This window comes from Lathamus discolor, chromosome 5 (assembly GCF_037157495.1).
Source record: "Lathamus discolor isolate bLatDis1 chromosome 5, bLatDis1.hap1, whole genome shotgun sequence".
NCBI classification, from domain to species: domain Eukaryota; kingdom Metazoa; phylum Chordata; class Aves; order Psittaciformes; family Psittacidae; genus Lathamus; species Lathamus discolor.
This window is the reverse complement of record NC_088888.1, coordinates 65,377,334-65,388,432: the sequence shown is the minus strand read 5'-3', so window position 1 is coordinate 65,388,432 and position 11,099 is coordinate 65,377,334. Positions and strand designations below refer to the sequence as shown.

The 11,099-nt window shown below is 41.2% G+C and overlaps 1 protein-coding gene across 5 annotated transcripts in view; it reads right to left on the bottom strand.

Moving 5' to 3' along the window:
* The window catches only part of PDSS2 (decaprenyl diphosphate synthase subunit 2), a 122,744-nt gene continuing 111,645 nt past the window's right edge, over positions 1-11,099 (bottom strand). For 2 of the 5 annotated variants that reach the window (XM_065681115.1, XM_065681116.1), the window contains exon 9: positions 2,066-2,197. In XM_065681115.1, coding sequence (XP_065537187.1) covers positions 2,164-2,197 — 34 coding nt within the window. In that variant the 3' untranslated portion in view covers positions 2,066-2,163. Of the gene's footprint in view, positions 2,198-2,480; positions 2,597-9,622; positions 9,680-11,099 lie in introns of those variants that run through there. The other 3 variants (XM_065681113.1, XM_065681114.1, XM_065681117.1) reach the window with 3 other exon arrangements.

Below are 11,099 nucleotides of genomic sequence, written 5' to 3'. Positions count from 1 at the left end.
TTAATTTTTGCCAATTTCCCTTTATTAATACAAAGTACAAATAAAAAAAATGTACTTTCATGAAAAAATAAACCAGGTGTACACAGTTTTACAGCATGTTTGATATTTATTTCACACAACTGAGGTGAGATGGCTCAGAATATCTCCAGCAGACCCAAGCTTCTTGCAGGCCTAAATCATTAGGAAACAGTTATAGAGGTAAGACAAAGAGATGATGTATGGCTCCTACTATATGTAAAAAGCAGAGCCAAAAAAAGCTGAAATAGGACCCTGGCTGAATTTGGGTATTTCTTTCAAGCACATGTTTTACGTTAGCAGAACTTCTGGGAACATCACAGGTGAAAATGAACAGTGGTTAGCTAAGGCTGGTGGTGACTGCTGCTGCCTTGGCTAATCCACACTGCTCGTGCTCACCTTCTGTCTCTGGCCGTCCTGCTGCAGCAACATTGGGAATTGCCAGGGCAGGCATGAGAAAGAAAGTGCAAGCAAGAAGGGGCCTGGTGTCAAAGCCGTTCTCCAGAACAAAGTGAGACCCGAGTTCTGGATGCCGCTCCCAACCACAGATTGTGCCTCACGGTTGCCTATGATAAATATAATTATTATGGTTTAATATAGGCTTATATTACAGAGAATATTATGTACATTATATGCAGGGTGTATTTTCAGTGTATTTTTAGAGGACAGCGTTTTTATTTATATTTTGCATTCGGTGGAATGCAACACACTGGTCTCTGACAAACAAGCTGTGTGACAGGGGAAGGAGTGCAGGGGGAGAAGGAGGGGGGAAGAATTTAACAGAAATAACTCCACTTAGTGTTTGAGTGAGGGATGTAATGAAATCTGTTTGCTGTGCTAGCTGTCTCCAGATTGGGCTGTAATTACACCACAGAAGGAAGAAAGGTAGCTGAGTCTCAATCTAGATCATTTATGTAAACTCAGCCTTCTTGTCAACGGTGCTCTCAGATTGCATGCATGCAAACCACAAAAATCATTTCCTATGAACAAAACAGAGACGGTCTCAAATTGCAGGCTTCTGATACACCTTATACGCTGCCTGTAATTGGACTTCAAAATTCAACACACTGAGTTTCAAAACTTCTCCGGTATTTTCTGCTTTATATTCAGCGTGGTGAAAGACTGTGCGCACAGAAGAACATTCCTTCTTCCTTTCTGCCAAAGGCCGATGTCTAGCCTTACAAATTAACATTTATTTGGCTTAAACGCAAGTGTCACAAACCTAGGAAATTCTTTTGTGCAAGACTGTGTTGAAACAAGCTGCTGGATCTGAGGGAGGGATATTCCCTCCCCAAGAAGAGTTGGAAAAACCCCTTTGACCCAGAGCAACATATCATATACGCACAGTATAAAACCCAGGCAATCAGTTCCCTTAACAGAGCCAAATTAAGATTTGATTAAATATTTTAAAGCTCCTACTTACCATGCTTAGCACATTTTCTCAGCAAGTTTCTCAAATACGGAAAGCATTAAGCACAGGGCAATTTTACATTTGAATACATAAAAACAGTGTGAGGCGACAGGACTGCGCGCAGGCAGACAGAGGATTTTCCCCCGTTACCCCCCGAACTGCCCTTCGCAGGGCACTTGGTGAGTGGGTACGTTAATTCCCGGCTTCGGCAGCCCGCTCTCCCTGGGCAGGTTGGAGCAGGTTTCCTGTGACACCTGGATCTTCACGCCCCTCCATCCCTCCCCTCTGGCAGGAAAACCACCGGCCTCCGCCCTGGCGCCGTCCCCGCCGGTGCCCAATCAATACCGACTTGTTTCCTGTCCATTTGCTGAGGTCACGCAAACGGGACTCATTAATTATTTCTGCCCGTGCAGCCTCAAGTGCGCTTCTGGCACGGCAAGCGAGAGCCGGCTCTGACCTTCTTTTCACTCCCAACCTGTGCTGGTGGCGGCGGCAGCCGGCGTGCCCCTCCGTTGGGGTGATGGGGTGACCAGCGGTGCGCGGTGCTGTTGAGGTCTCTGCCGCGGTGCTCCTGCCGGCGGAGGGAGGGCAGCTCCTCCCGGGGCGGCGGGGTCAGGGAAAGCGGGTCACGGCGTAGACGATGTTGGCCAAGGCGGCCCTGGCCTCGGAGGGAGGGAAGCGCTCCAGGGCCGCCAGCGCCCGGTTTCCGTGGAAGCGGCAGAGGTCGATGGCAGATGTCACACCTTTGCCGGCCTTGATGGCTCCCTGCAGCTGTCAGGAAACACAGGCGCAACAGGGTGGGTTTCGGCAGGGCTGGCGTGCGCAATTATCTGTGAGAGCACGGGCCTTCCACTGCCCCTTCCTGAGGTAAAGGTGAGAACCAAAGCCAGCAAAGCTCTGACACACTCCCAGCTGCTCTGTTCTGGCTCCCCGCTACAACACAGCCATGGGTAATTGAAACTACATCACCCATTACTTCACCACCAGAAAGATGCTGGGTCTCCAAAGGGCACACCGTTAATAAAAAATAAGTCCATTTTTAAATATCTGGGCATTTCACACCCAAGCCACTGCCCCGGAGCTTGGTGCAGAACTGGCAGCCGAGCCGCTTGCTTGCGCTCTTTGTTTCCTGCAGTCAAAAACTGCGTGTTATGAACAGCCATTCCACCCCTGGTTTGGAAACAGGCACAGGATGACACATGTTGAACTCTCGTCTTTTGTAGTACAGGTTTCTATTTATATACCATATGATTACATTTGGTACAGTGGACAAAAGCAAGTTTTGTCAGTAAACTGGGACGTGCTAAACGATCATACTGTGCTCTACCCATGCAAACTCAGTCTTCTCAGAACGGCTAGGGAATTTGACAATGGTTTGGTGATACACCATATGAGAAAGGAAATATTTTCATGGAATAACAGACATTTCATGGCAAGCTGCTGGAAGGATTTGGCACCTGAACCACCTGAGTAAACGACAGGTTAAATTTCCTATGAAATAACACAAACAAAAATGACAAACAGAACATGTTGCTTTTTCCCAGTATCTCGGGTTAGCCGAAGCTGAAATCATAAATAATCACACTTATTAATTAAGGGGGGGTTATTTTTAATTATTATGTTTTCCTGAACAGCACCAGGAGACTGTCATGAAACCCTATTACATTTTCCGCTCTAAAATACAGGTGTCCCAGAGCAGCTCCAGCCTGATACCTCATAGCAGGGCCTGGGAATCAAGGCCAGGTGGGTCTTTGTGATTTAATTATCCCCAAAGCATGACAGCATTTCAGGATCTTTTATGTGCCCCACCTGGCTTTCATAGCTGCCTTTGCATCCCCACTGTATCGGCTTTTAGAAGAAGGGGTTTTCTTGAACACAGGTATCTACTGTAATAACTATGCAGTTTTATAAATTACGTGTTCCTCCAATACACAGCCCAATGCCCTGATTAATTTCCATCAGCATAACCTTGTCAATCTAGTTTAAATCATGTAAAAAGAAATATCTAAGCTATGACCGATTTGTAAAAGTCATCCATTTTTTATAGATACTTGCATTCATACAGAATGACGTTTCTTATCTGAGTACAAACTGAAGTGGATTCATTATCTGTATTTAAAGATGAAATTAGCTGAAAGCATATTACAGCACTTGAGTGTTCAAGTCCCAGTCCATAAAAATTTTACTCTCCACTTCAGTGGAGAATCTTTCTGCGCTGTGCTCTGGAAAGGAACTTGCCCTAGGGCAGAAATGCACTGCATAGCTAATTCAACACGTCTTCTAAGGAATGGGAATCAGCCATTCACCACAGCTCCACAGCCAAGGTGGCGATAGGTGAGATGAGGTACACTAGCAGTGTGAAAAGGCATTTCTTTCCCCTTTCTTGAGGCACAAGTTTATGAGACGATAGAACCCACACACCTTGAAGCACCCTCTGCTGATTTGCTAAAGCTCATTAAAAAAGGTTTAGCATACCTTGTAACACTCATGGAAGTATACATTGAGACATAAACAAGAAAGAAAATAGCCCCTAAAATGTCTTCAAACTGTTCTAAGGTCAGAGTAGCTTAGCTTAAACATGTACGTTCGCATATATGTACTTAAGACATACTCGTAACACCAGATCTGGAAGGGGAAGAACTCTAATGCAAGGACACAATCCATTTACACGCTTGTCTTGTGTAGCCCTTGGACACATGCAGGCCTTGAAGCCAAAACAATCACAAAGCTCGTGTCAAACTATATGCAGAAGAATCGCTCTACAGAAAAATCAGACTAATCCGCTACCGAGTGTTTCGAAGCAAAGTTCATGGAACCTCAAAATGAAAAATACCTGCTCATGTGGCAAGCTCCTTCCCCAGCTTCTCAGTTAGAAAAATTAGCAATTATGGTCCATTAACAATTAATTCATTAATTAATAGTCCATAAAAACTTCCCTGTTTTCTCTTCCATTTGCAGAAGCAGCTGGTCAACTTAAATAAGCATACACTGAGGCAAAGCAGCCTGGATTAACCAGACTGCATGCTTACTTCTGTCTCAGCTGGGGTCGCAAAAGGAAAGGCGGGGGGAAGACTACAAACTGGGCTTCTTGTAGTGGGATAATTATTGAAGAAATACAGGATATCATTCCATAGGAAACCAGGCTTCAGTAGCACTGCTACATGCAAAAAAACCCTAATATAAGCTGTAAGATGTACTGTTAGTTGTATTACATCTACATTTTCCACACTCTCCTTATTTTTGAGCTTCAATGATTTCATGTAATGAACTTGACAAACTAAGTAGACAGAAAAAAAAAAATAAATCAATGTTCCAGTTTGGATGTATTATTTTGTAATTTCATTTGGAGAGGAGCAGCTAATTTTTGAGGCAAATAAACAGAAAAGCAAAATGAGCTGCTTTTATTTATTACTTTATAAACTTTAATTAAGCTCCCTCATTAATTTCTTCTAAATAAAGGAATCTGCTCTTTTAGTCTCTACTTATATGGCATCATTTTGTGCTTCAAACATATTTCCACTTGTAGGAACAATTTCATCCATCATTAAAACACAACCTTCTTCAGATTTCATTCAGTCATTACAACTGAATACAAGTCAAAACACAGATTGCTTCAACACACGTTTCTCCGGTTGCACTCCTAGCTATGCTAGAATACTGCATTTTAACTTCTAAGCTTTTGTTCAGACTATTGGCACTAAAACCTTACTCCATTCTACAGGTGCCAAGAGTCTGGAAAAAAATCACCCATGGGTTTTGGTTATTTAAACTCAGCTTAAAGTATAGTCTTGCAGCAGTACAGTGAAGTTAAGGCTCAGATGAGAAGTGCCACCCCCAACATAACCAGCACTGTTCTCCTTCAGCACCTTCTGTTTTCCTCAGTATATTCAGATATTGACCAGACTTGACAGGTTTGCCTTGTACACATTAAGCTCAGAACCCCAGATTTTTTATCTCTGAAGGTGGTTCTAGAAATCTAAGAAAAAGCAACAGCAATATCGTTACCTTCATAGTCTGTGAAAAAAGATGCCTGGCTGAGTGCTGGGTCTTGCTCTGCCCGGCCTGTTCTATCTGCCCAAGCTCAGCCTCATCCACTTGACTTGCAATGAAATTGTTTTCATTTTTTCCTCCTTTGCTAGTCTTTGGCTGGAAAAAGGAAGAGCTCTGATGAAGAGTTACAGACCGAGCAAAAGAAAATAGGTATGGAAAGGAGGGAAGTGCTGAGGTTTCTCATTCTGAATGCTCTGAATATACACAGGAGGACAAACTGCTGAGTGAGAGACTGGGCTCTAGTTCTTCAGCCTCCCCCTTCCTTTCTTATCATTTCCTTCTCTTCAGTCATCTTATACAGGCAAACCAAGATGAGAAAGGGACACTCTCTAAGCAATTCCACCTTTAAGGCTGCTTTCCACTATCCCCCTCCGCACCCACATGCTCTAGGCATATCCTGCAAATACATGGTAACAAGCCATTGATCGTTGCTTGAAGATCGCCCTTTGGGAATGAGACTGCTGACTGGAAAGGAGTGTTTTATATCAGCGCCCTGGTTTCAAGCTTCCTTTTCCTATCCTTCAGGAGACAACCATAAGCACCAAATAGTTGGAGTTGGGGCATTTTCCACTCAAATGTAACATTTGCTGGGCCAAGAACAGAACCAAAACCTGGGACAGCAGCTAATTCCTATGTAAAGGGGGATCTGGGTTCAAGACCTTCATCTCAGGGCTGCTTCCATCTCTCAAATTAAAAGCTACTGGATGGAATAAAAGCAGTTTTCAAGCAATGGCCATATAACTACATATAGTCCATTCATGGTTCTGGCAGTACATGTGGGATCAGAGAGATGCTTATGCATGAGAACTTCACTTCCCTGTTCACAGACTTTATCTTCTAAGTCCACCATAAAAGCAGAGTGTGCTTGTGTGCCACATCTCTCTGTTTATGAGCTAGGAAGATGTTAAAACTGAGAAATTATTTCCCGCAGTGGAGCATTAAGTGAATAATAAAAAGAAAGCCTGTGCTGTCTATGTCATGCCATGTAGGTCATACCATATATACAATTGTAGTGAACCTGCATTCCTGCACCTACTTTGTGGTACTAACGTTTGGAGGGTTTTTATTAAGTATATATGGCAGATTCATACGTGATTCTACATTTGGATTAACTACCTTGGTAGGATCTACATAGCTTTTAAATTGTACTGATTTGTTACAAATACACAAAGAGTAATAAAATGGTGATGGTGAATCTCAAAACCAACTGCTGCTTTCACATAGGGTACTAAATGGTCATCCAACAGCAGTTACTTCTAAGCAGATTTGACATTTAAGTAGATTTTAATCAATGACCAACAGGCCAAGAGGTCCACATCCTGTTCTTCTGATGGTTCAAGTACACTCTTTTTCCTTCACAGTCAGTTATCTACACATGCTTCTTTTTCTCTTGAAGCAGCGTGTCCTTGCAGCAAAGATCATCAGCCACTTCTTGGGCTGATTAACAAGTGCATTCAGCAAGCAGTTACTGCTTGTGGGACTGTGTCCGGAGTTCTGTGCCCAATTTTGGGCAGTCAAAGTAAAAGTAAAAGCGAATGACACTGCCATACTGCAGGAGGCACAGATCCAAACACAATATTTAAATTGACCTGTGGCCGAGTGAGTGAATAATGCTCAGTTTGCAGTGTTCTGCACTGGCTTTCCTAAATCTGTTTTCTGTTTTATGGGAACATTATGCCCAATACGTACTAATGGTTTAGGCTGCTGAAATCTTACCTTGAGTACCAACATGTTTCACAGCCAATAGGTCAATTTTGTCAAATTCTCCCATTGTTTGTAAGTACCTTCGAATGTCTCAGCATCCACTCTTACGGTTTTTGTAGTTGGACAGAGGGTTATGCTCTTCCTTCTCAAAACGTGCTGGACAATCATTTAATTACATTACTTCATAATGTCAAATGATAATTACTTTTTTCCTAAGTCTTTGTTGGCTATATGCAGCGTGATACGCACTATTTATCCAACACTTTCTTACAATCTGTTTCTATAGAAAAGGTAAAGAAATGCATCTTAAAGTGCAAAAACACCCTGCAGAAACTTCCATTAGCAGAGCAGGATTTTTTTTACTCATCTGACAAACAGAAAAACTCCCTTTTATTTCAAACTCAAAGACTCCTTACCCAGAAAAAGACCAAATCTGGAGAGTCACCCCAACAGCTGAGGAAAGAAGGGCTGCTTACAGGGAGCACTGCTACTCCAGCTGTTACACAGTTCTTGGGATACACATTCCCAAAAAATTACAAGTTGTCCCAAGACAATGACTGATTGTACAGACCCTTTAATATTTTAGAAGAGACACTAACTGCTCCTCCTTAGCCATTTCCATCTCTTTCACAGTGAACTTAACAAGGCCCACTGAGGCCCACTAGCTTTTAAATCTAAACTGGTAGTGAAGTGATAACTTTTTACCAAAAAGCATGAATTTGTTTAATCACATTAAGGCAATGAGTGACTGTTAATTGTTGTCTTAGTATACACAAACAATTCACTTGGTACTTATATTGAAAGATGCGATGATTTGCTCTAATGAAGCAAAAGCTGTGCTGGATTCTCACCCCAAAAAAGCGACGGAAAATACTCATTAAAAAACAAAGATGCAGCTGATTTTTGGTACTGGATGTCCACCTTGATAATGCAGATGTGGTTAATTCCAACAAAGGAGAAAACTGCTGCTTCTGAATGGTTTTGGCTGCTTCGGTAATAACATATCAAACCCCCTATATTCAGTAAATCTCTGACTATTCTCTTTGTTCGCTAGTTTTTGATATATGTAAAAAAAGGAACTCATGGCAGTGGTTGCTCCAAAACAAATGAGATAAATTTTCAAGGAAAACCACCACAGGTCATAAGCACCCACAAAAACCAGTCCTTTGGTTTTAACTCTTGTTGCATTTCAGCAGCAAAAGAGTCTTTGGCCTACAGTCCCATGACACATCTCATGATGATTCTCTGGAATTTCAACAAACATGGCTACTGCCATTTCCACCTGTAACTGTAAACCTGCTTTGCTGGTAGCACTACAGCAGGATGAACGTGCTATGGTGGTCAATGCTGAGCTGGGAAAGGGGAGCCATGCGACTCTTGCTAACACAACTGGACGGCACTGTGTCACTGTTGAGTTGCATGACAGTAGAGTGTCACTGAGAAAGCTCCTTGTTTCTAAATGTGACCCTCTTTTTCTCTTGCCTACCAAATGGGAAGTGAAGACATTAGTGCCATATAGTGCATGAACAGCTGGATCTACTGCTTCTTGACTCATGCTATTTCCAGTACAAAATGCACAAAAGCTGCTGTCATGCACAGTGTTTCAATATACAAAGCAAAGTATGTAACAGCATACTAATGCTGATGCACCATATTTCCCATGCCAGTTTGGGTGAAAGGCCTCTGTAAGAGCCAGCAGAGCAAATGGGCAGGGCTACCATAAAAATAAAGTTTTGCTATGTCCTCTTTCACTTGACTCAGTGCATCCTTTCTGAATATTCATTTAGAAAACCAACAAATCCTTGCAGTAGCGTATTCACTGGCTGCAAAACACAGGATTTATTTCTTTATTTAGCCTTTTAATTATTCTAGAGCCTTGGCCAGAAAATAAGCATTATTCCCAGCTTACTCATTTCTGCTACTACTTGTGCCTTTGTTACACTCATTTAACAAGTCTGTATAATGCCAACCACCATTAAGGCCTTGACTCCAGTGGAGAGTTTTTAATCAATATTATAAAATAGTAACAATTAAATTGAGAATCTCCATTTATTGTTTTAGAATTACACAGCTTATCTTGCATGCAAAGTAGACGTAAAATGGATAAAAGCTTTTTGATTTTAAAAGTCTGAGATTTTTGCCAAAATAACACACACAAATGAGGGTGACAGAAAAGTTACTGTCTCTTTCAATGACATACATGAATTCTGTCCCTGCCATATACTGGCACTTTGTCTTTTGTTACTTGAGAAATACCACTAAAACAGAGCTGAAACTACTTTTTAATCTCTGGTAAAGGCTTTCAAACACCACAATGATGGATCAATGACTTGTGTGGATGTGGTGTGATGGGGGGGATAGAGGGGGGAGGGGGAAGGAGGACCGGGAAGGAAGAGTGAAACAGATATGAATGTGAGAAAAAAAATATTAAAAATCACAGACCTTAAAATAAGCCTTTTCTGATACCAAAGTCCTTCTGATAAAAGGATTTGAGAAAAGCTGGGAGAAAAAAAAAAGTACTAAAAGATTTTTGCAGAACATAGTGACCTTATTGACATGACAGTTTCAGACCTTAAATTAATAGAAAGTATTTCACTTCTGTATTTGTGTCAGAGCCCTCACTTAATTTACTAGTACCACCTAGGTATCATTTTGTCTGTGAAAAAACAGGGATACCATTTTAATACAATGTACATCAAAAGAACAATACAAAATTCTGGAGCAGTCTCATAACTGAACTAAAATAAGACCTTTGCCTTTTAAGGAGGCAAGTTAAATGGGTGGATCTCAATTTCTCAAATTTACCTCCATTCATTACAAAACCATGGCAAGTACATATTCTTAAGCAGGCTAAACAGCTGATGATTTCCGTATTTATGTATTTATGAATTCGACTAAAGGAATGACATTTTTATCTCAACTAAGTGGCACACTGAAGCTCGCAACAAAAATTAAAAGAGCAAAAATAATACAAATTACAAAATTAAAAATTACAAAAGTACTCCCCCCCCCCAAAAAAAAAAAAAATACAATTTTTCAGAATTTCTACAGTGAGATTTGGTGACCTTTGCTTTACAAAATGAAAGAGGAGATATCTTGGAGACTCAATGAGAAACAAGCCCCCAGATTTGATTAGGAACATCAAAGTAATTCTAGCAACTGAACAGGAAGATGAGAGGGGCCCTTGATACTGAGAAGAAAAGACTAAGCAATGTGCGAAACACTGATTCTAGTGATGCAGAAATAAAGACATTATAGCAAAGGGCAAAAAAGAAACACTAGTTTGTACAGCTCAACATGGCTTCTAATTGGCTGTGTGCATGTACTGGTCAAGCTACTATGCCAGGGTGAGCTGTGGGTTACTGGGTTCATTTCGCATGGATATAACTAATGATCACTTCTTTTAAACAAAGAAAAGAGGGACTTAACATCAGATTTTTGAAAGTGATTTCTGTGACAACCAAAGTTGATTTCTTTTTTTATTTTGAGCTCACAAAAACCATGGAGAATTTTTCACCATCATTACTAAACTCCTATCATCTGTGCTGGTGTAAGAGATAATTAGCCAGAGCCAGTAAAATCACATGCTTTATGGCTGAAGTCAGTTGCTCCAAATACAAAACTTAAAGGGCTTTTCCCCCTTCCTTTCCTTTTATTCAGGTGTCCAAGTTGCCCAAGCACAACATATTTTTTTTAATTTCATAGATGGATCCAAAATATGAAATAATTTCAGTCAAAATACAGAATATGCTAACAAATAGTTAACCCAGTGAAGCAAATGTAGATGCTTCCTTCCCCCCCCCCCCCCTTTTTTCTTTTTTTAATTATGGAAATGACACTGGTTGGATCACAATTGTAGCAATTTAAAGGAGAAAACCCATTCTGGACATAAGAAAGCAAGCGGCTCATTTTAAACTCA